Consider the following 24,110-nt stretch of genomic DNA (forward strand, 5'->3'; position numbering starts at 1 on the left):
AAAAGAGAGTCAAGAGGCCATGAACAAGCTCTGGGCAATGCTACAGCTTGGAAAAGGAGGAAGAGCTGGCAAAGCTCACCAAGTAGGCTATGGAGAAAAGTCCCCACTTTCTGCAGTTTCCCTGACGGCTCAGGGAAACATGCTGCTGTGTAGATGAACACCCCAAAATACTTGGGGTGTTACACAGAGTCACTGATGTCTGCAGCTGCTTTGATGACATTACAGTGGTAACAGAGAGATGGCTGAGGGTTGAGGAGGGAGTGGAGGAGGAAATTCAATTTTCTTCATGAAGTATAAGGCATGTTATGCACTGAGAGTGATTCAGGGAGCTCTAGAATTTTGAGGACCTTGGGGATAGTTTCTGTTATGAAGTAAATTGAGTGCCCTAAAAAGATATGTTGACATCCTAATCCCTGACACCTGTAACGTGACCTTCTTTGGAAACAGGTCTATACAGATAGCAGCAAGTTAGGTTGAGGTCACTGAGTGGGTCCTAATCATATAACACAGGTGCCCTTTTAAAAAGAGAAGAGAGCCTGGGAGTATCACTCAGTGGTGGGGTGCTTGTCCTACGTGAGGCCCTGGGCTCAAGACCCAATATAGAAAAAAATAAAAACAAAAAAAGTAACAGACACAGACACATATACTAGACGGCCATATTTACAGGAAAGACTGGAATGATGTGCTACAAGCCAATCACACCAAGGACTGCCTGGCAACAACTGAAGATAAGACAAGGTCATGGTTCAGATTTCAGAACCATGGATACCTTGATTTTAGACTTCTGGTATCTACAGCTGTGAGAGAGAATGAATTTTGAATGCTTTAAGTCACCTAGTTTGTGGTAAGTTGTTGCAGCCGTCAGATAACAAAGTGAAGAGTTGAGGAAAGAACTCATAGCACAATGGATCAGGATTTACAGACCATGCTAAAGGCTGGTGACCATAAATAAAGCATTCTTAAATAGTGATTCAAACCTAAATGGCAGGCATAAAAGAACTGCCCACATACCAGAACTTTTATAATATTGGGAATCTGGACCTATGTAAGAACTGATAAGAAAAAAGCTACAGTGGAGCTAATTTGATCTATCTCAATTTGATCTCTTCCCCCTCCTCCTCCACACATATCCCACACTCAAGTTCAGAAGAAACACAAGATCCAGAAGTTTCTAAAGTTGGATTTGTGGCTCTAAGGACTTACTTGTTCCAGGTAGATAGCCACACTGCCTCCTGACGTTGTGCTCACGGAGGCCACTGCCAGGAATGGGTGAACAGGGTGCCAACTGATGTGGGAGGGGAACCCGACTGCATCTGGGGCTTTGATTCGGTAGTCAAAATAGAGGGCCATGATGAAACACAGACCCGTTAGGGCTGAAACCTGCAAGAGAAAAAAAATCAACCAAGAACACTTATACTTAGAATTATGAATGGGAAGCCAACCTATAACCTAAGATACTCAGCAACTTAAAAAATTTCCTTTGGACAATTTGATTTGGAAGAGTTCTTTCTCAACCAGGGGAAAAAAATATAAAATAAGCAAAGACTTGGACATGGAATGGTCCAGGGAGTGATGGAAAAGAATAAAACTCACCGCCAGCAAAAAAAAAAAAAAAAAAAAAGAATGAAAGGGGAGAATGAAAGCAAGAAAACAGAGGCCTAGACTTCAAACACGAATTCTTATTAATTTTTATTCTAGTCATAGGGTGATTTTAATTTCTACAACTGCCTTTTAAACAAAAACTTTCAAACAAAACAAAACAAACTGCCCACAAGAGGATACCTTTACAGAAAAATAAAAACAAAAACAACACAGTACTCAATTTTGGAAAAAGCATAAAGCTCAAGAATGTCATCTAGATGTGACTCCCAGGTGGCAGAGGACAGAGGGCTGCCTTGTTGGAGTCAGGAACGCAAAGCCACAGCAGCCGTGGATAAGCTGAATATGATTTGTTACATGCACTTAATCAATTAATTCCCCTCCAACAGCAGTACTGGTGTTTGAACTAAGGGTTTCTGGTTGCCAGGCAGGTGCTCCCCTAGCTCTTTGTGCTTTTTGTTATTTTTTAAATACAGTCTTGCTTTTATGCCAGTGCCAGCCTGGACTATGATCCTCCCATTTATGTGTTCTGTATAGCTGGGAAGACAGGTATGCAGGACTGTACCCTGTTTTTTATTGTTTGAGATGGGGGGGTCTTGTGGGCTGGTTTCTAATGGAGATCCTCCTGATTTCTGCCTTCTTAATTAACTTTTAAGTTAACTCCATCTCTTTTATCTTTCTTTTCAGACCTGGAAAGGATATAGGTATTGTTCCTTTTCAGGATGGTGGGATGGTGAATGGGATGACAGTCTGACTACTGGCGACCTTTTTATACCCTGGAGTCAGTTGGGAAAGCTAACTGGCAGAGGAGAGAATATTTATGGGCTTGGTTTGCCATCACATAAAATGATTCAACCTCACACCCATTACAACAGCTACTATTAGGAAACAAAAAACATTAAGTGTTGGTGAGAAGGTGGAGAAATAGGAACCCTTGTGCACTGCTGGTGGGAATGTAAAATGGAAAACAGTGTGGCAATTCCTCAAAAAATCAGACCTAGGATTACCTACCATATGTTCCAGCAATTTCACTTCAACAAATTGAAAACAGGGACTTGAAGAGATTATATACCCTATGTTCATAGCAGCATTATTTATAATACCTAAAAAGTGGAAATAACCCATATATTCTTCAATAGATGAAAGCATGAACAAAAAATGTTTATTCTACACCAAGGAAAGGAAGGAAATTCTGGCAGGTGCTGCAAGGATGAACCTTTAAAACATTATACTAGGCAATGAGCCAGACACAAATACTGTCTGATTCACATAAAAGAACGAGGTACACAGCATGATCAAAAATCAGTGAGTTGTTCTCTTTCTCGTTCTAGAGAGACCTGCTTTCAGTCTATTAAAAGTGTATCCCTTTCCTAACAAACTTTACTGTCACTTTCACTGCAAAAAAAATCAGAGTGAGAAAGTAGAATGATAGGTGCCAAGTCCTGGAGGGAGAGAACAGAGAGAGTTAGTGTTTTATGGATACAGAGTTTCAAACTGGGGTGATGAGAACGTTCTGGAGATATGGTGATGGTTGTACAATATTGCAAATATGCTTAATACGGCTGAACTATATACAGTAAGCCCATCTCACTCGTGGATTTATTACACGTGGCTTTGACCAATTGTGGTCAACAAAACTCCCGCACACTGTATTATGCAGTTCAGCTGGTGTCAAGAAGTTCTCAGTCAGTCCTGTGTTTGTATTTAAACTCTGCACCCTGAGACTTCATAGAGCACTCGTGGTTTTTCCTCAATAATAGTTTCCTTGGAACCATATCCCCAAAGATACCAAGGGCTACTGCACTTTCAAATGGTTAAAATAGTCATGTTTTTTTTTAAGTGCTAGGGATTGAACGAGGGCTTCTCATATGCTGTGCAAATGCTCTATCACTGAGCCAACACTCCCCCTCAGCACGAAATGGTAAAATTTTATATCATGTATATTTAACCACAATAAAAATTAAAGATATGCTTTTAATGTATAATTAATCAAAAATAAAATTTAAAAAAATAAAAAAAAATTGAAGACCTGTAAAATTCTACCAAGACAGTAGATGCAGGAGCAGTGGTTCATACTCATAATCCCTGGTACTTGGGAGGTGTAGATCAGGAGGATCATGGTTTGAGGTCAGCCTGGGCAAAAAGTTAGTGAGACCATCTCAACCAATAAGCTGTACACGGCGGTGTGCACCTGTCTCAGCTATTTAGTAGGCACAAATAGGAGGATTGCAGCCCAGGCCAGCTGGGCAAAACCTTGAGACCTTATTTAAAAAATTAAGTTAAAAAGGGCTGGGGTAGTAGCTCAAGCACCTGCCAAGCAAGTGCAAGGCCTTGAGCGCAAACCCTAGTATCACTGAGAGAGAGACAGACAGACAGAAGGAACTGGATTAATGCTGTTTGCTTTTAGCTGTATGAGAGGGAGCTGGGAATGCTATTTTCCACTGGGAGAAGGAAATGCTCTTTAATAAGAAGTTGGGAGATATAAGGGTATAAATGAATTGTTACTGTTCAAACACAGGCCTTATTCCTAGGAGTATTCACTCTGAAATACTAAACAAAGTCACAATTTTTGAGGCTGCACTCTCATCCCTACGAACTAAAGAGGACCAATCCAAGGATTCTAGTGGAGTGGCCGGCTATGGTCTCTAGACTCTCAAGTAGCTGGAAGAGCAGGAGATAAAGTCAGAGTCAAAGGAAGCAGAAGGACCCCAGATCTCCTGCACACAATAGTCAGGGTCCTGGTTCCTTAAGTCCTTAACAAATCTTCAATAAAAATGGTTAAAAATGAAAGGACACTAAATAAAACCTGGGTGACTTAAAATAGTAAAGGAAGCATTTTAATGAGTTCTAATGTGTTGCAGCAAGCCAAGAGTCTAAATCCTGGGCTATGTAATTAACAAGTTTGTGAAAAACATTTCTCTGAAAAGTGAGTAATGCATTAGTTTTGCCTAAAGATGAAGAATTATAATGGTACTTGAAGCTGGGCATCAGCTGTAATCCCAGCACTCAGGAAACTGAGGCAGGAGGACCAAGAGTTCCAGACCAGCCTGGGATATATATCGACACCCGCCTCAAAAAAAAAAAAAAAACTTGAATAAAATAAATCTGATTCCCCCATATTTTTATTTCCAATATCACTTTAAAAACCATGTAAATACTATGAATGTAAATTCATAGTAAAAACTATGAATGAAAGGCCAGATGTGGTGGCTCACACCTGTAATGCTAGCTACTAGGGAGGGGGAGATTGGGAGCATCGTGGTTTGAAGTCAGCCCAGAAAAGTTTTCAAGACCCCACTTCAATCAATAAAAAGCTGGACGTGGTGAAGTACGCCTGTCATCTCAGCTACCAGTTACTTGGAATCATAAATAGGAGGATCACAGTCCAGGCTAGATTAAAAAAAAAAAATCAAAGCAAAAAGGGCTGGAGGCAGGGCTTAAGCAGTAGAGTGGTTGTAAGTAAAAAGGCTGAAGTTCAAACCCCAGTATTGCAAAACAAACAAAAAACCCTATGAATGGTAAGGAATCCCAGATGAAGATGTTATGAGCAAAGAATTCAATAGTCAGGAATTCCCTATTGAAGCCCAGGCTGGCCTCTAACTATGTAACCTGGAACTCTTGATTCTTCTGCATTAGCCTCCTGAGTGCTGGTATTAAAGACATACCCAATGGAAAGATGTTTTTGATGCTTTTTTGTTACTTGGAAGAAGCAGGTTACAGGCCTAACTGAACAAATCCTTTTTAATACAATGTATAACTGTTCACCATTGTTTTCACCTGCAACACAAATTTCTAAATGAATTAGCTATATAATTTAAAAAGTTACCAAAGTAAACTCAAAGAGGCAGATAACTAACAAAATAGTTACTTAGTGACAATTTATTAATGGCCTTAGTTTAGAAACAAGTTCTTAGACTTCCTTAAAACAAGATCCCGGTATCTAGGACATAAAACTGGCAAACACAGTTTGGGGAAAAGAAGAAACATTTCACTTATTCTAACCGATTGACTCCCTTCTTCTACAGTCATCCAACGCCTTCAGGGGCTAAGTGCCTCCATTAAACCAACTTTTGGGAAAGAATGTTATGCTCATTCAGCCATGGTGACACTTAATAATAGGCTTTAAGAAGCCCTACTTCTGGGTGACAGTGTCAGGAAAACAAGGAAGTGCTCCAATGTGCACTTTTAGGGGCAGGCACTAGTGGTCACACTCCAAGGTCTAGCCCTCCAGGCCAACATCTGAGGGACTTTACTGAAAGCCCACGCCCGGGGGTTTGGTACACGCGATTCGCTCCAGCCGTGGGTTTGGGTTTAAGCCGCCCGGCGGTTCTCTTCCATTCCCCGTTGATGACGCTGCCCACTCCCCACCCCAGAGGGACCCGCACATCAATGTGGAGCCAGCCAGGGTCTCAGGACTGGGCCGGGAGGTGACAACCAAGCCAAGCCAGGCGCGAAGGACGGGCCCGGCAGGCGGACCCCAGCACCCTAGCCCAGCAGGCCTGACTCCCTCATGCCGGATCCCAGCTTCCGCCCTGACGCTGCAGGCCTACGCTATCTGGACCCCTGCAGCCCCGACTCCACCACGCTGGGTCCCGCCCGGTCCCAGACCCTCCCAGATCCCCAATCCACCCAGGCCTGACGGTCCCTCAGCCTGATACTCACCTCCACTCCGCCACTGAGCCGCCCGCGTTGCCAGGACAACGCCGAGCGAAGGCGGAAACAGCCGAGAGACCGACACGCGGCCAACACCGCCCGAAGGGCCTAGCAGCGGAAAGAGCCGAAGACGATCGTCAGTACTCGGCGCGCCTCCGGGTTGCAGCCCCGCCCCAGAGCAACAGCGCTAGCTGGCAGCTGGGTGGTCCGCGTATTTCACATTGGGTTCGAGGGGGCGACGGGGACAACTGCGATCCTGGACAAGCAGCGCCATGTTCCCTGAGGCTTCTCTAGGGTTAATCCCGTCCACCATATGCAGGCCATCGCTGGGCTCCGCTGCGTCGCATCAGATGGGAGGGCTTGGCTTGAGCGCTTCCCTAGGATGTCCGGGGCACGGTGTGGCGGCGCGCAGCCAGTGAGTCAGGCCGCGCAAACGCCTTGGGCAAGAGGGCGGTCCGCGGGGGCTCGGCAGAGCCAGAAGGCCAGGTCGTGGGGACCGCGGGACGGCCGCGAGCACCCCAGCCGGCGTCAGGTCTGCCAGAGGCCAGTGCCACTGAACAGCAGACGCAGCAGTACCGTCCACGCTGGTGGATGAGAGGGAGAACGAGAGGCGAGGACCTCGCGCGAACGGGGATCCTATTTTTCAAACCTTACTTTCATAAACACTAAAGTTTCGAAAGCTCCCTTATTGCCTTGATGAGGAAAAGTGGCAGCAGGCTACATCACTGTACGTTTGTCCCTTTAGACTAACTCCCACACTAACTCGTCCCAACCCGGGTTCGCGCGCGATTCAAGAGGCGACTGTGAGGCGTCAATTTCTTCTCACGCATCCGTCAACACCACCGCAGCCAATTACAGCCCAGTCACTGATTCTATTGGTCGTAGATTCGCCAATCCGAAGCGACGCACGGCCCGCACGGGCGCGAGGCCGGCATCATAACACGCCTCGCGTCTCGGGCCCGCCCCCTGAGCCCGTGCGTGCGAGCGCGCTCGTCCCCCTCCGGCCAATAGCGGCGCCGCTGGGGGGGCGCGCCCGCCGGAAACCTCGAGCGTGCTCGTCCCCGCTCGTGACGCCCGCCCCGCCCCGGCGCCGTCTCCGCGTCTCCGGCGGCCGCCGTAGCCGGAACTGTGCGGAGCTCGGCCGGCGGGGCTTCGGAGGCTGAGCGGCGGCAACACCGGCGCCCGAGCCCCGTCACCTGTGCGCCGGCCCGCGGAGCGGACGTGCGGGGAGAACTCTTCGGCGGCCGCGTCGTACGTGCGACCAACAGCCCGGCGTCGCGGCCTCGCCGCAGCCGGAGCTGCCCGGCCTGGCCGGAGGCTCGGGGATCCGGGAGCCAGGCTCTCGCGGGGCGTGGATGAAAAAGGTGACTGCAGGCTGCGCTCGGGAGTCCGTCCGGCCCGGTGCAGGGGATGAGGTGCTCCCAGGGCTCGGCGGACTGGGCGGACCGCGCCGTGTGCAGCCAGCAGTCCGCTCCTCGGGAAGGTGCGAGGTTCTCGCACCCGAAATAGGACAAAGGGTGTGGAGTCGGGATGGGGCCCGCCGTGCCGGCGCCTCCCACCGTCAGGAAGTGACGGGTTTTGGTGACGGACTCAGAAAGAGGAGTCCTCCCCGGTAGGGGAACGGCCCGAACGGGTCCATACCCCCTGCACAGCGCAGCGCTATGGGCTCGGCCTGGCTCCCGGGCGAGTGGGTTCTGTTCCAATAGACGTCCTTTCCTTGGTAGTGTTGGCAGGACTGGTTCTCGTAGCGGGGTTTTCCCTCCGAAATCCAGAGACAGCCTTTGGGAACTGGTGCTTGGATTACGTGGTAGAAGTGAGGAGATCGAGAGATGAAGAGCCAAAAGTCCTGTGCCTGTGAGTCCTTAGTTTGGGTGTGTGTCTTACATAGTGGCAGGTGGTTTTTTTTTGGGGGGGCAGCATTTTAAGGATGAATTCCAAGATGAAAACCGCTGCACACCATTTGGGAGCAGCTCTAGCAGAGTAGTGGTGCTGCTGCGAGTTTTGCTCAGTCTTTCTGAGAGGTCCTTGCCGCTTGCTGTGTTTCTTTGTAAGCGTTGGTGCTTTGCTGTGGTTTTCCTTTTCAGTAGGAATGTCCTCAACTTGTTTTGAGCACAGTATCTCATCTGTTGAGGAATGTAATGTTTCTTTTTCTTGCTTCATCACGTACGCAGCACTCACTGGCCGTGCCTGTGCGTAAGATGTTGGGATGTAGTTTATTCTGAGTGGCTGTACCTCTGGGCTGCCAACAGTTACAGTCGCATAATTTGTTACTGACATTTTATGTGACAGTGAGTAGCAGTTCACGCAAGAATTTTATTGTTACCAAGATTGTGTACACAATTCTGTTCGGTTTTTTGCAAAGAGAACTGTGCTGTCACTTTCCCGGGTGTCCCTAACCTGTTCCATGCAACAGGCTCTTTGTTGCACAAGCGTTTTAGTTGGCACTTCCCGCAGCAGCCCGCATCTCCCGCCCGGGAAGGTTCCCGCAAGCCTGTCGCTCTGAGTGCCAGCTTCGGAGGGAGCGGCGGCCCCGTCCCGCGGGGCTCCCGCGCCACTGGGCGCGCCTCGGTCCTGCGAGTGGACGGGGCTCCGCGGCAGCGCGGGCCGTTGCGCGGGGCAGGTGCGCAGCGGGACCCCGCGCGTCTTGGGCGTAGAGGGCGGGCTGCGAGCGAGGCCGGGCGGCCCTGGGCGGCGCGGGAGCGAGGCGGGCGCAGGCTGGGCCATGAGCCGCGGCCCCACGGGGTAGGTGGCGGGACGGCGGGACCCCTTAGGCTGAGGCGGGGTTGAAACCCGGCCGGTAGGGCTGCCGAGCCGCTGCGCCTCCGGCCGGCCGCAGACACACGGTTGGCAGGCCTGGGCGGTGGGCGTCCCTGGGAGGCGGCGCGGGCCGGCCGAGGCAGGCCTGACGGGCCGGGGTACGGGCCCGGTCCGGCGCGGTGCGGGCCCCGGCGGGCTGGCGGGCGGCGCTGGAACAAACAACGGCCGCCATGTTGAGAGGCCGGCGGTAAACTTCTGCCCGCTCCTCTCACCGCCCCTCGCCTCTCCCGCCGCAGGATGACAGTGAAGTTGGGCGACGCCGCCAGCGGGGAGGAAGGGCTCAAGAAGCTGGGCAAGCGGGCGGCCGATGAGGAGTCGCTGGACGGCGAGGGCCCGGGCGGCGCGGACGCGGCCGAGGACGGCAGCGGCACAAAGAGAGACGGGCCGACCCCGCGGGCCGGCGGCGCCCCGGCTCCCCCCGGGGGGTCGCAGGCGCCGTCCCCTCCGCAGGGCAGCCCCCAGGACCAGCACCACTTCCTCAGGTCCAGCGTGCGGCCGCAGAGCAAGAGGCCCAGGAAGGACGCGCCCTGCGCCGTGGGCAGCGGCAGCGCCAGCGGCTCGGGCCCCCGAGGAAAAGGTAGGCGGCCCCCATCCTGGGGCCCGTGTGGGTGGCGGGACCCCCCACTCTGGAAGGCACTTTGCAGTGGCATTGTCTCCACTCTCCTCCTAGGAGGCTGTTACTTTCCGTATTCCACCAGGGGAAGGAGCAGAGAGTGTCTTTTCTTTGGGCAAGTGAAATAGATTCCCAAAGGATCACTGACGACTTTCCACGATGGCCATTTTAAACTGAGGACAATAGCTTAGAAATGGGGAGAGAAAGTACCTGCAACTGTCTCCTTCTCAGACATCAGGTGGTGGGAGTACAACAAAAGAACTGGCTTTGAGTACTCTTGGGGGAAAGACTGATAAGAAGCCCAGAAGGAATGATCAGTAACCTCAAGGGCAGATTTGACTCCTGTCCAGCACTCAAGTGCTCCTGGCTTGAAAGTATGAAGGGCATAGCTCAGGGACCCTAAGAGTTTGAGCCAGGCTTACTTGTGCCACAGAAAGGAACACTCTGGATGGTAGGTGATGCAAACTAACATGATTTGATATCAAGGAACCACACTGTGGTGATGTCCTTGTGTTGTGAGGTAGTTGAGAATGTTAACTGCTTTTCCGGGAACCCTCCTGAAACAATAAGAAAATCAAATGTCTTTTTTTTTTTTTTGTGGTTGTTCTCCATGTGCTCATACTTCCTTGTCTCCTTTTTCCTTTTATATTTCAGTATGGTGCCTTGTCTTAACTATGCAGGCTAACTGCTCTTACATTCTTTTTGTTTCAGACCAGGTTTGCAGCACTTTTTAAAAATAGCAAATGTAACATTCATTTCCAGTGAATTGTGCATGGAAAAAAATCTTTCACTTAGTTCCTTGAGAAGCGTTAATTTAAATTTTTTAAATGATCCCAATAGTTTTAAAAAAGAACATTTCAAGAGCTAACAGGGAATCCATTTTGAAAATCCTGTTCCAAATATGTTCCATTTAACTAGCTTTTGCCTCATTCACAACTAAAGAGGGCTGGCCTCTGAATTTATGGCCTAACTAGTTAATAAAAAATTTTGATGTATGTATACTTACTTCAACATGTAAGTATGAGGTAATGTTGAATGCTTCAGAAATTAAAATTTGCCTCATATAAGTTTATTTTGCTATGAAAATTGCTGATTGCTTAGGAAAATATTAATTTGTTTTATTGGCTTTTTATAAAAAGTAGTTTGTCATTGCTGGTTACAGATACACTTGAGCTTCTTAGGTCTGAACTCATGTAAGCTCCTGCGGTGCCTTTGTTTGTTGGTGGTGGTTTCACAAGTTCTGGACGTGGACTCCCATTGGTGTCCACATCCCCTGGCCTTTGACCCCACTCTGTTCATTTGACCTCTCAAAGTTGCTTGTCCATCAGAAAAGTGTCCCCATCTGTGAAAGAAGGAACAATATGAACTGGTGTGGCCTCTTGAAGAGTGGCTGTTGGGAAGAAATTAGGTGTTGGTGTGAAGGCACTGACTTGTAGATAACTTCCTGTCCATAGGTGAAGGGGTGCTAAAATCCTGGTGTACAGATGGGTTGAGACAGTGAAGTGATGAAGGGAAGTTTGCTTTTATTTGTACAGTTGAGCAGCTTTCCCAGATGAAAGAGGTATCCTGGTTAACCTGTCACTCAAGTCATTGATGCTTCTGATCCTGGTTCTTGTCCCAGTGTGTTGCTTAGAACAGAGGTTGACTTTTCATTCTGTTTTTAGTATTAGTAAAATCCTATTTGTTAGAATTTGTGCTTCTTATTACTTCCATTTTCTTATTATAGTAAGCAAATACTTTGTTAAATAAACATGAAAGCTAAGCTGTAAGGGAGTTCTCAGGAGGGGAGTGGATAACCTGTCTCCTTTGCATTCAGAATTCTGCCAGCATCTGCTTCCAACTCCTAGCCGGGGCCTCCTTGTAGCTGCCCTGAGGTCACGAGGCTATGCAGACCCTTTGGATGTACTCTGTGTCCTGGACATCCCCGTCAGGCTTTAGAGAGACCGCTTTGCACACTCACCATCGCTGCCCATTGCCAGGAGAGAAGGTCAAATGGGAAGCACTCCTCATTCATGTTGTCCAGTTCCCCGGAGGAACATCTCCCTTGTGATCTGGAAATCTCCACTTGGGGTGGCAAACATGGGTCAGTAGGAAATGAGCAATACTTACATTCTTCACTTCGAAAAAATATCACTTCTGTTTGTGTAAGGAAAACTTACAGTTGAGGCATTGGCAACCCCTTTGGTTGCTGGCTTCCTGTCTTGCCAGTCTCAGTTCCTAATGGGCCTTGGAGGAAAGGACTTATGGAGAAGGCTGAGGTCCTCCTTGTCGGTTTTCTCTACACAGCTCTACTTTCTTTCTCATAGTCGATAAGAGTAGACTTGGTTTTTTTTTGTTGTTGTTTTTGTTTTTGAAATAGGGTCTAAACTTTATATAGTTCAGGCTGGGATGAAGCTTCCTAGGTAACACAGGCTGGCCTTGAACCTGTGATCCTCCTGCCTTAGCTTCCTGACTGCTGGGGTTACAGGCATGTATCACCATGTGTGACTACAGAGTAGACTCTTCTTCACTTTAGTGAAAAAATATTTTTTTTTTCTAGTATGGTTTCAGGTTCTTTTTGCATTTGTAAAGGTAGTGCGTCTAAGACTTAAGACTTAATGCCTGTGTGCCATTTTGCGTAACTGTAATTACTTTCAAATGGGTACAGAAACTGTTAGTCTGTTGTTAGATCTCAAGCTCAACCTAAGCAAGGTAAACTGCAGACCACAAATCAATGTATCTGCTTCCAGCTCCGCCACACTGCCAGAGTAACTCAAGGACACATTTGTGACTGAAGTCCAGAGTTTCTGAGACTGTGTCTGTAAGAACCTGTCTCAGGACACAGAGCCTTCTTGTTTGGCTGGTTCGTGGTCTTGTTGAGCCCGAGACAGATTAGTCTGTCTCCCAGAACCTTAATTTCTTTGTCCATAAGTGAAGATAAAGTGTTTTTAAAATGTCTTTGTAAAAGACAATAAAGTGTTTTTAAAAGATGTCTTATAAAACAGCTCACCTGCTACAGTTACCCTTGGTGACTGGTACCATACTGGAAAGAAGTCTGAACTAGCAGTCAGGGGGCCTGGCTTCTATCCCACAGCTGCCACATGGTTGGTTTGGTGTGTGACAGAAGGAAAGTTGCTCAATATTCCTGAAATCTAGGTTCCTCACTTAAAAAAAATTTTTTTGGGTGGGACTGAGATTTGAACTTAGGGCTTCATGCTTACAAAGCAGGTACTCTTACTCTCGAGTCACATCTCCAGTTCATTTTTGCTCTGGTTATTTTAGAGATGGGGGTCTCATGAATTATTTGCAGGGCTGGCCTCAAACTGTCATCCTTTCTATCTCAGCTTCCAAGTAGCTGGGATTACTTTTTTTTTGTGATATTGGAGATTGAACTCATGGCTTCCCCCAGGCTTTTTTACATTGGTTATTTTATTTTGATTTTTTGAGACAAGGTCTTGCTGTGTAGCTCAGGCTGAGTTCAAACTTGTGAGCCTCCTGAGAGCTGAGATTTTAGGCACATGCCACCATGCCCAGCTTACATTGGTTATTTTTGAGATAGGGTCTTGCTTTATGCCCAGGCTGGCCTGAACCATCTCTTATTTGTGCTTCCCTGAATAGCTGGGATGACAGCCATTGGTTAAGATAGGGGGTCTCATGAACTTTATGCTTGGCCTAGCCTTGAACTGTGATCCTCCCAATCTCTGCTTCCCAAGTAAGTAGTACTATAGGCTTGAGTCACCTTGACCCTTACTTTTAAAATGAGTCTGGAAAGCCACGCACCGGTGGCTTATGCCTGTAATCCTAGCTACTTGGGAGGCTGAGATAGTGAGGGTCATAGTTCCAGGCTAGCCAAGGTAAAAAACCTTGCGAGATCCATACCTGTCATCCCAGCTACATTGAAAGCATAAGTAGGAGGATTGTGGTCCAGGCTGGCCTGGGCAAAAACGTGAAACCCTATCTCTAAAATAACCAGAGCAAAGAGGACTGGAGGTGTGGCTCAAGTGACAAATTGCCTACAAAGCGTGAAGTCCTGACCTCTAACACCAGTACCACCTACAAAAAGAAAGAGTGATAAGCTCGTGGCTGAGAGCTGTATTTACCTAAACATTGAGGGCTAAAGGATTCAACTGTATAGAAGGGACTTGGATCCAGGTGGCCTCTGGTTAGCCCGGTTAGCCCTTGTCTCTGGGAGAACTCCAAGCAGGAGTCAGACTATATGGAGGAGGAGGCTCCATACAGATGGGGAGCTGTGTGTGGTACCTGGTGCTGCTCCACCTCCCTCATCTGTGCCGTGGTCATGGCTCATCAGGTATCTGTGCCTGGGCTGGGGCTGGCTGGCTAGAGTATGGGATGTGTGCCACGAGGTCCCTGCCTTCATACTCTGAGGTTTGTTTGTTTTTTTTCTCACTACTGGGGTTTGAATTCAGCATGAAATGCTTATTAAACGGGTGTTCTATCATATGAGCTCCACCTCCAGCCCCATGCTCTCCACAGGGGAGAAACATCAGATCATCACAAGACCACAGGCTGGAGCACTGTGTTTCTTTTGTCCAGTCTAATCTACTAAATGACACTTACCAAAGTTAGACAGTGAGGACTGGGTACAGCTCAACATGTTCATGCCTGGACAAGCTGTGCCAAAAACCCTGAGACCTGGGTAGGAGAAGACGAGGAGGAAAGGGAATTCTGTTCTGTTTTTACTTATATTCCCTGTGATGTCCAAGCATGTAGTTCTCCTTGACACATGTCTGTGCTCAGTGGGACAGATTAGGTGTGGCCCGGGCCACATCAGAGACTGGTTGTGATGGCACTGTGCAGGACAGAGAGGAAAATACCTATACATAAAAGTTTTCTTTTTTTTTTTTTTTCTTTTGGCAGCAATGGGGTTTGAACTCGGCCTCATGCTGGCTTGGAGGCACTCTTACCACTCGTGTCACTCCACCAGCCCTTTTTTGTGATGGGTTTTTTCAAGATAGGTCTTTCGAACTATTTGCCCAGGACTGGTTTTGAGCTATGAGTCTCCCGATCTCTGCCTCCTGAGTAGCTAGGATTATAGGCGTGAGCCATCAGCACCTGGCTACACAAAGGGTCTTTGTAAATTATGAAATTCAGTATTGTACAAATTGCATTTGCTTCACACTGAGAGATTGACAAATAGAAAAGGTAACATTTGATTATTGATTTGAAGGCTGAGCTAATTTTCAAATATCTCATTTTCTTCTTTTATTTTTTTCTTGTGGTGCTTGGGCTAAACTCAGGTCCTTGCACATGATAGGCAAATGCTGTACCACTCAGCCACATCCCCAGCCCCTCATTTTCTTTTAATATCAAAATGAATGTATTTTCTATGGTGTCTGTCTTTGTGGAATCATCTTTTGCTAATGAAGTATACTTTAGAAAATTGATTTTACATTTTCTATGGTTCAGAGACTTTAAAGATAACAAATTATCTCAGATAGCAAAGTCACAAATTGAAAATTAGTTTTACCATATATGGTGATGTGTAGAAGCCTTTTATCATACTAAGTAACCATGGTGTTCTTAGCACTAAAGAACAATATGAGAAACACCTAGAAAAGAAAACATGTTCACAAGTGTTTGTGGTTTCTTTGGGATTGCAAGAATTACTTGTAGAAAGCAGTGAGAAAATTGTGGGAGGGATGGGAGAATCTTCAAGGAAGGATTGTACCAATCAGAATAGGATGCTGAGCTTTGCAGGTGCGAGCACAGAAGACCCAGTGGAAAGAAGACATTCTTGTTGAGGAGATGGTGTGGGTGACCCAAGGGCAAGAACATAAGGTTCAAAGTCACTTTAAGAGTACAAAAGAGGACGGTTCAGATGCTAGTGACCCTGGACAGGGCACCCATAGCATGGCTGGAGCATATGGATGTGTCTTGGGGACTGGATGAAGAATGAGCATTGGGAGGGATCCTCCTTCATTCACTGAACACCTTTCATGTAGACTCAAGCAGCAGCATTGGGCCAGTGGAAGGTGATTGGACCCATCCATTGAGGTGGCAGTCACTGGGAATTGGCTTGCTCGGGGCATTCCTCCTGTGTGACCTTGGTAGGTGTGGTACCCTTCAGTCATATCTGGGGCTCTAAAATCAAAGCTCCTGACCTGAAAGGCCTGTGTTGGGAGACGCACAGAACCTTGGGGACACCTTTGATTTTTGCCTTCTGCTTTGACCTTGGCATGTTGTAAACCGGGGTAGCTGGGTTGGACTTTGGTGGTCTGTGCCATCCTGTCATGCTGCAAGGCCACATAGATGCTTCTCTGAGCCAGGTTTGGGAGTGGACAAGCCTAAAGACACACTTCCATGAACTGATTTTGAAAATGGCTTTCTGAGAACAGACCAAATGAGTGGGAGGCTGGTAGGTCACCAGAATAGTTGTTGTGTCCCTTAAGCTTAGTTTGTCTGTTGCCTGTCTGTATTGTAAAGTGCCAGGAAGCTTGGAAACCACAGAAGGAGAACTCCAAGATAGTGAGTTAAGGTTCAAAAATGTGACAGGTTGTAATGATGTCATTTGGATCTTATCTAAATTGTTGCAAAGGTGTTTTTTTTGTGTTTTGTTTGTTTCGTTCTGTTTTCTGAGAATAAAACATCATAGTGGCTGCTTCTTCGTTACACACATGGCACAGGACTCAGGGTTTTGACTTGTCCTCCCTCACTTTATTAAAATTGAGGAAATTTAGAGGTTAAATGACTTGCCCAAAGCCACATGGCTAATGAATGGCAGGAGTTAGAACTTTGGAGGATTTCTGCCTCTTAAAAAATAAAAATAGGAAATTAAACCTAGGGCCTTGTGCATCCCAGACAAGCACTATACTACAGAGCTATGCCCCTGCCCCTTCTTTTCTGAAATTTTATTTTCCATTTATGGATTTTTTTTTTGTCTTTTTGATTGAAATGACTAGGTGAACTACTAGTTAAAGCTGTACTGTGAAAAAAGTTTAATGTTTGTTTCACATTTATTGTAGTTCACTCTTGTTCTTTGAAGGGTTCTTCACACATAGGTACATTTTCTAAAATCTTTCTCCTACTTCTCTGAAATCCAAGGGTTCTTTGTGGGTAATGCAGCTTGCTCCGGACACACCAGTATCCACTTCATGATTTTCTGACCGTTAGTCTGTGTAGTGTTTCAGTCCCCAGTAGCACATCTCCACTGTACATCATAGCCAGCCCATTAGTGTCTCTGAATATTCCTGGACCTCAGTTTTTCCATTTATAGACAGAGATGGTAAAAGTGAGTTATCCCCTGCACTTCAGTCTAAAACTCAAACGATGCTCCAAATCTAGTTCCTGCATCTGTAATTTTGCCATGTCTAGGTCTTGGAAAGAAACTCCTTCATTTAACTAGACAGGGCACTGATAATTTAGCAGCTATAGCAACTAATTGATTCCATCAACATATTTATTAAGCAAACTAGAGTTGTCAAGACCCAGTCTGTTCTTTTAGTCAGAAAATGACAATACATATACAGTAGGGCTTCTCACCAGCAAGAGACAAATGCCAGCAGCTCATCCCCAAGCAAATCTCGGTTTTGAATACATGTTTTCTGAAACTAAGATTTATGGTTCTGAAAGAAAACCTATTAGCTCTTTTACTTTCTGTGAAGAAGAGTGTTCAGGAAAATCTTCATCTACTAGCTTTTTCTCAAACTAGTTATGTCCAAAATAGCCTGCGTGTGTGTAAAGTTCTAGAAGATTTGATGGATTTAGACATTCTTTCTCTATTCCACAAGAGTTTCAATTTTTCTAGAGCTGCAAAGGCACAAATTAACTGGCTTTGCTCAGTTGTGTATATGGGACAGAGTTAGGGTTAGTTAAGCTCGCAAGCTCATTCGCCTTACCTCAGACACTGAAGACTGTGGCTACCATGGCTGCAGCCAGTCAGCATGCCCAGGCCACATGATTGTGCTGACCAGAATCACTTGATTCCCTGGTGTGCGGGGGTCTGTTTTTATTTTTAAGTGGTAGAAATCCTCCAGAGTTCTAACTCTTGCCATTCATTAGCCATGTGGCTTTGGGCAAGTCATTTAACCTCCGAATTTCCTCAATTTTAATAAAATGAGGGAGGACAAGTCAAAACCCTGAGTCCTGTACCCTGTGTGTAATGAAGAAGCAGCCACTATGATGTTTTATTGGCCAAAGAGGAACAGGGTCGTACACTGCAGAGTACAGGTGTCTGGAGTGGTATAGGAAGGCTTGGGTTTACAGTGAGGAGGATGAGGCTCATACTGGTTCCTGCTGCCTGGTGGCATTGAGGCTTTCATTTTTTGATCGCCTCAGTTTCTCTGCTTCTAAAATAGTAACAATAACTGTGCATCATGAGGAGATAAAGCTGTGTGTATATAATAACAGAAATACTGTTCTGGTATTCCCAGGCCCACTGGTTACTGAGCAGCTATGTGGTTCTGTTTTTTTTTTTTTTTTTTCTTTTGCAGTACTGGGGTTTGAACTCAGGGCCTCACCCTTGCTACACCACTTGAGCTACTCCACCAGCTCTGCTGTGTGGCTCTGGACAAACGACTCCATCTGTGTCTCAGCTTTCCCAACTGAAAGCTGGAGTGAGTTTGTCTTCCCAACATGGCATGAGGGCAGTGAGGAAGCCACAAGTCTATGTGGCTGCATCCCTTAGATGCAAACTCTGGAGAGTGGCTCAATAGGGATGATGGTTTGGGAGAACAGAGGAATTTGTGGGACAGAGCTGGCTGAGAGAAGTACTGTGACGTAGGCTGAGAAGGAGGGATGCGATCAGGGTGGAGGCATTGGGTCCTTGGAGTTTGGGGTGTTCTATTGTGGGGTCAATGAAGGACAGGAGGAGTCTAGGGAGTCCATTGAGACTAGGGCACATGGACCTATCAATCTGTCTCCACTGGTCCCTGAGCTGTCATTGAGCGTCTGCTGTGTGGGACCTGGTATTAAGCTTGGGCATGGTAGAGCAAGACACTGTCCTTAAATTCAGAGGGCTTTTTTATTGGGTGGCCACTTCGCTCAGGTCTCTGGAGTGTGGAGTGTGTATCGTGTACACTACTTCTGCATTTCTTTGTGGTCTCAGAAATGCCGTGGAGCTTTGTCTTTGGCCTCTGCTTTGGGTGAATTTCTCACACATTCCCATTCTGGTGAAAGTCCCCTGCCCACCCAGCCTGCTTGAACTGTCATCATCTCCTGTATTTCTCCTTATTACCTTCTCCTTGTTTGCGCCTTCTTGTTCTTCCCTTTGACTACCATTGTCTCATTTCCTCTGGATTTTCTAGACGGAGAGTAGCCTCTCCCAAGTGGTTGCCAGTACAGTCTGCCAGAGTGTAGAGCATCTCTGGTCCTGTCTCCGATTTTTATTCTGCTTGAGCTAAGCAAGGAAGCCATGTCCTCTTCTAAAGTTCTGGGGGTGGTCTAGAGGCCACATTTTCTTTTCCGAAGTTTGTGATTCTGTGCTACTTTCACGAAGCCTTTGAGGTCTAGGATGATGGGACTAGATGTTAGAAAGGTTGCGTTGGATGGTTATGTGTTCTTATTTGGATGTCCAAGTTGCTTTAATTTCCTCTACAGTAGATGTCACTTCTAAAACATCAAAAGGAAGCGCTAAACATATTTCAGCTGACTGCGAGCCTGTTGAAAAGTAGGCTGTTGCTCTGAGGTAGAGCATTGTTAGAGCCACTTTTGCATTGGTGCAGCTTTCCTTCATGCCCATCAGTATGTTTTATGCTACTGTCTGCCTCTGAGGTCCCTTTCAGCTCACTTATGCCTCCATTCTGTGTCCCTTTGTGGTTCACTCTTGTGGTCTATCACCAATGCTATGACGTAGTCAAATCTCAAGAAATTAGCAAGGCATGTCGATTACAGGCTGAAAAGGATGTGTGTGTCTTTCCAGAATTCCAGTGCTGGCCGTGGGCTGGCAGAAGTTAGCCTGAGCAGTCATGGTGCAGCTGGTTGGCATGCTGGTGCTTCGGAGAGGAGAGTTCATAGGAGTTTCTTGGGAAACCAAAAGTGAATTTGAAACCCTTTATCTTGGGTGGTACAGAAGTGAATAGGCAGCCTTTCCTCAAACAGCTGCTCATGAGGAATTTGGGGTCTGTGCTAATAACCAGATGGTCTGGTATTTAGAGCAGGGATTTTTGTTTTTGTTTTTAGTAATGTGCAGATTTGAACTCAGGGCCTGTACTTGACTAGGTAGGCATTCTGCCACTTGAGCCACATCCACAGCCCTTTTTACTTCTTTTAAGTTATTTTTCAGATAGAATCTCCTGGACCTACCTTGAACCACAATCTTCCTACCTCTGCCTCCCACATAGCTGGGATTATAGACATGTGCCACCATGTCCAGTTTGATTTTGAGACAGGATCTTGTTAACCTTTTGCTCAGGCTGGCCTTGAACCAAGATCTTATCTCTACCTTTCACATAGCTGGGTTACAGGTGTGAGCCACTATGCTCAGCCCCAGGTTCTGCTTTCTGATAGTTGAGTGATGGGAATTTTAAAATACTCTATTTCGAAGTATGGCTACTCCTTAATTTATGATGGGGTTACCTCCCAATAAATTCACCATAAGTTGAAAATATCATTACCTGTCGACATTCTGGTTTAGCAACACACAGCCCACTGTGAAGAGTTATGTTTCCCTTCTGATCTTGTGACTTACTGGAAACAGTGACTTGATGCTACTGCCCAGCATCTAGAGAGAGTATTGTATTGCATATTGCCAGCATGGAAAAGAACTAAACTCAAAATTGGAGGTGTGATTTCACATCCCACCATTAAAAAGCTGAAAAGTCCTAAGTGAGGCATAACTGAGGGACTATCTTTAGTGACACCACAGCACACCCTTTGACAGGCTGGACAAGCTGCGTCGAGGGGGTTGGAGTCTTTATAAATGTATGTGGAGTAATGGGTTTTAAGTTCTTTCACTTTTTATCTTTTGTCATCTTCTGTGAAGTTTATTTTCCATCCCTTTGTGGAGGGAGACCCTGAGGGAAGAGTGAGAGAAACGAGTCCCTAAGGCCTCAGCCTGCACTGGGCTACCCAGGCAGAGCCTGCCTCACCAGGGAAGTGGATCTTGGATAGAAAAGCCCACCATATCTCATTAGGAAAGCGTTCAACCATTTTTCTATATTTGGCTTTTCCTTTTTTTAAACAGAGTTTGAACTTGGCCTTACACTTGCTGGCAGACTTTCTACCACTTGAGCCACATTCCCCAGACCTTTCTTAATTTTTTAGGTATTTTTCTAATAGGGTCTTGCTTTGCCTTTATGCCCAGGCTGGCCTGTACCATGATCCTCCTATTTATGCTTCTCCCATAGTTGGGATGGCAGGTGTGCACCACTATGCTCAGCTTTTATTGGTTGAGGTGGGATCTTTCTAACTCTTTGCCAACCACGATCCTCCTGATTTCCACATCCTGAGTAGCTAGGATTACAGTTATGAGTCACCATACCCAGCTGGCTTTTGCTTCTTAAGGCATTTTTACTTTGATCTTATTTTCACCCTTGTTGAATGGTTGTTTCAGAGTTGGAAGGTTTCTCAGCATTTTATGGTCCTGTAGTTTATAAAAAGAGAACACTGGTTATTACAGGGGTATGCCATGAGATCAGGTGGGCAGGACGACTGGGTTAGGTCATAAAAGCTCTTCCTCTGTGATTTCATTTTCACTTCGAAGTCTCCTTGTTGTATTTTGTTGTGCTGCCCTTTCTGCATGTCTTCAAAGGACTCTGCTGGAGATTAGGGACTGATGCTACAGAAGAATTTGCAAGGTTGCAAGCACTCCAATATGGAAATAGACCAAGGATAAAGATGTCTTAAGTTGCAAGTCCTCAGGCATTAAGGGATTCATATTTGGAAGTACCAATTGTGTCTAAATGAAGGTGATGTTTTACACACATAAATGTCCCCTTGCACTTGAAGTTCGACTTGTTTATTCAAGAGAATGGGAAGACTATTTTACCCAAAAGTGCATTAGAACAAGAGATTGTGAAATGTGATACACAGCTTTGTCCAGGGGACAGGTCTCTGTACATTCCGTAGGGACAAACAGCATTGCTCTGCTGCTCAGAGAGTTCATATGGACTCTCTTTTTCCTCACTACAGAAACATCTGAGAGTCATCTGGTCAGGTCAGGCTTCTGTTGTTCCAGACTTAGTTGCTCCCAGGTACTGTCCTGCTGGCATCACTGGCAGAATAGCTGCAGTGAGATGGTAGGGCAATGGACTCCTGCTCTCTCTGTCCTTCTGCCTTGCCCTGCCCCTTAGCTTTCTGGAATAGGTCACTTATAGTCCTTTCTCTCCAAGGAACTGACGGTGCTGCATCATCATCATCTGGAAACGCATCTGGGGTTGCCCCTGCCACCCCTGCTGGGGGCTCGCGCTCTTCCTCCCGGAACTTAGGGTCTTCAGGGACTGAGAAGGAAGAAGGTAAAAAGGTCCGGCGGCAGTGGGAGTCGTGGAGCACAGAGGACAAGAACACCTTCTTCGAGGGCCTGTACGAGGTGAGTTGTGCACATGAGAAGAGGGCTCATGCGGTCATCTTCCCTGAATTCTGCACTGCCTACCTCGTTTGTGTTCCCATGTCCCTTTGCTGCATGGCCACTGCATGAGCAGTTCCTTTAGGAACCCCCAGAAGTGGCTAAAGTGGGTATGGGTCCCCTCAACCCAGATCTTGTCCTCCTGTTCCCTCCTTGTGAAGATGGAGGGGCTGTTAGGATGCATTTCCAAAATTCTCACCCATTGTCATGCAGATACATTTTTTGCCAGGAGCACCACTTCTTCCTCTGGGCTACTCTTTAGCTGCTGAGCATGCTGATGTGGGGGGGGGGCCCTGAGTGAAGAGGGGAGGCTGATATTGCCCCATCAGTCAGTATAGCAACTAAGCCCCAGAAGATGTTGCAACTGACCTGGAACCAGATGGAAAGTCATACAAATAGGAAGCCACTGCCCACATCTGCTGCCCAGTGAGGGGCCCATGCTCCTGTCTGCCACTTTCACTTGGGTGTTTGTTTTTTATACCTTTACAGTTTTCATGAACATACTTTCTAAATAACATGAAATGCATTTTTCATGGTGTTTTATAGTTCCTTTGCTCAGCTTTTTAAAAATGTTTGTAAAGATTCTACTTCAGGTATAGGCAAACTGGCCTGTTTGCACACTGCCTGATTGGTAAAGAGTTTTATTGGAGCAGTCAGGCCCATTCCTATATGTGTTGTCTGTGGCTGATGCTGATCTAGTGGTAGAGTTGAGAGTCACAGCAGATACCAAGTGTCCCTTGAGTCTGGCTAGTCCCTATACTACTTAGCCATTCTTGTATTTTGAATTATTGCAGTTTCTTCCAGGTTTTTTTTTTTTTTATGGTACTGAGATTTGAACTCAGGACCTTGTGCATGCTACACATGATCTTAGCCAAAAGATTGAAAAGCGATGGGACCTTTTGCATGCTAGGCAGGTGCTCTACCACTTAAGCCATTCCAGCAGCCCTCCTTGCAGATTCTGTTGTTAAAAATAACACTGCAGTGGCTGTGCTCCAGTGGCTCACTCCTATAATCCTAGTGACTCAGGAGGCAGAGATCAGGAGGATTGTGGTTCAAAGCCAGCCCAGGCAGATAGTTTGTGAGACTATCTCTAAAACATCCATCACAATAAAAGGGCTGGTGGAGTGGCTCAAGGTGTAGGCCCTGAGTTCAAACCCCAGTACTGCAAAAAAAAAAAAAAGAAAAAGAAAAAACAAAAAAACACTACAGTGACCATCTTGTGCACATTTATTTCAGATGACTTCTTTGGCATATAGAGTTAGGGATAGGTTACTTGGTCAATGAACCTTGTCCTTTTAATAGTAATTCACTGGGTGATGGAAAAGTCTTGCTGAGTCTAGGAAACAGAAGCTCAACAAAGGAGATGAGGCTCTGGAATTTAAACCATGAAGTGTTTATGAAGAGATTAGGAAAGGAGAAACTGCAAAAGTGGCAACACATTTGATTTCGCTATATTCCCACATTGCTTTCCCCTGAGCTGATGGCTAAGTTCTGGCCATCCAAGGTGGATACCACTGATGTGACTCTTGTCCATGGAAAGACAAGTCTTGTTTGGGTAGATGTGAAATCATTCAAACAGATATGAAAGTGTTCTTTTTCTTCTCTTCAAGAGTTTTAGAATAAAACATAGAGGCTGTCTTTGTGTAGGGGATTATATCCCCAAATTGTGCCTTTTTGAAGCTGTTTGTTAGACATAGAAGACTTGTGATTCCTGCAATGTTGACAGAGTCTACAACTGTTGCTGAGTTTTGCCTGAAACATTACTACTAATGCAGCATGGCCTTTTCTTCCTGGGGAGACTGCACTTTGTGAGGGGGTCTGGCCACCCAGATGCAGAAAGGGAATGGAAGGTATGGTTGGTGTTTTGTGGATTTTTGTTTTTTCTGGTGGGACTGGAGTTTGAATTTAGGACTTCACACTTGCAAAGCA

At 46.4% G+C, this 24,110-nt stretch overlaps 2 protein-coding genes and 1 pseudogene across 9 annotated transcripts in view; 1 reads left to right on the forward strand and 2 right to left on the reverse strand.

The window, feature by feature from the left end:
• The window catches only part of Ift140 (intraflagellar transport 140), an 88,531-nt gene extending 81,418 nt beyond the window's left edge, over nt 1-7,113 (reverse strand). Inside the window, exons 1-2 of one of the 4 annotated variants that reach the window (XM_074059199.1) lie at nt 6,262-7,106; nt 1,204-1,380 (exon numbers count right to left, since the gene is read on the reverse strand). In XM_074059199.1, the coding sequence (XP_073915300.1) occupies nt 1,204-1,350 (147 nt within the window). In that variant the 5' untranslated portion in view covers nt 1,351-1,380; nt 6,262-7,106. Of the gene's footprint in view, nt 1-1,203; nt 1,381-6,261 lie in introns of all 4 variants that reach the window. The other 3 variants (XM_074059198.1, XM_074059201.1, XM_020169307.2) reach the window with 3 other exon arrangements.
• Nucleotides 7,114-7,343: 230 nt separating this feature from the next.
• The window catches only part of Cramp1 (cramped chromatin regulator homolog 1), a 57,940-nt gene continuing 41,173 nt past the window's right edge, over nt 7,344-24,110 (forward strand). For 3 of the 5 annotated variants that reach the window (XM_020169299.2, XM_020169300.2, XM_020169305.2), the window contains exons 1-3: nt 8,926-8,994; nt 9,306-9,646; nt 21,949-22,145. In XM_020169299.2, coding sequence (XP_020024888.1) covers nt 8,975-8,994; nt 9,306-9,646; nt 21,949-22,145 — 558 coding nt within the window. In that variant the 5' untranslated portion in view covers nt 8,926-8,974. Of the gene's footprint in view, nt 8,107-8,925; nt 8,995-9,305; nt 9,647-21,948; nt 22,146-24,110 lie in introns of those variants that run through there. The other 2 variants (XM_020169301.2, XM_020169303.2) reach the window with 2 other exon arrangements.
• On the reverse strand, nt 16,916-18,898 carry LOC109690207 (RAB7A-interacting MON1-CCZ1 complex subunit 1-like; annotated as a pseudogene).

This window comes from Castor canadensis, chromosome 17 (genome assembly GCF_047511655.1).
Source record: "Castor canadensis chromosome 17, mCasCan1.hap1v2, whole genome shotgun sequence".
In the NCBI taxonomy this organism is placed as follows: domain Eukaryota; kingdom Metazoa; phylum Chordata; class Mammalia; order Rodentia; family Castoridae; genus Castor; species Castor canadensis.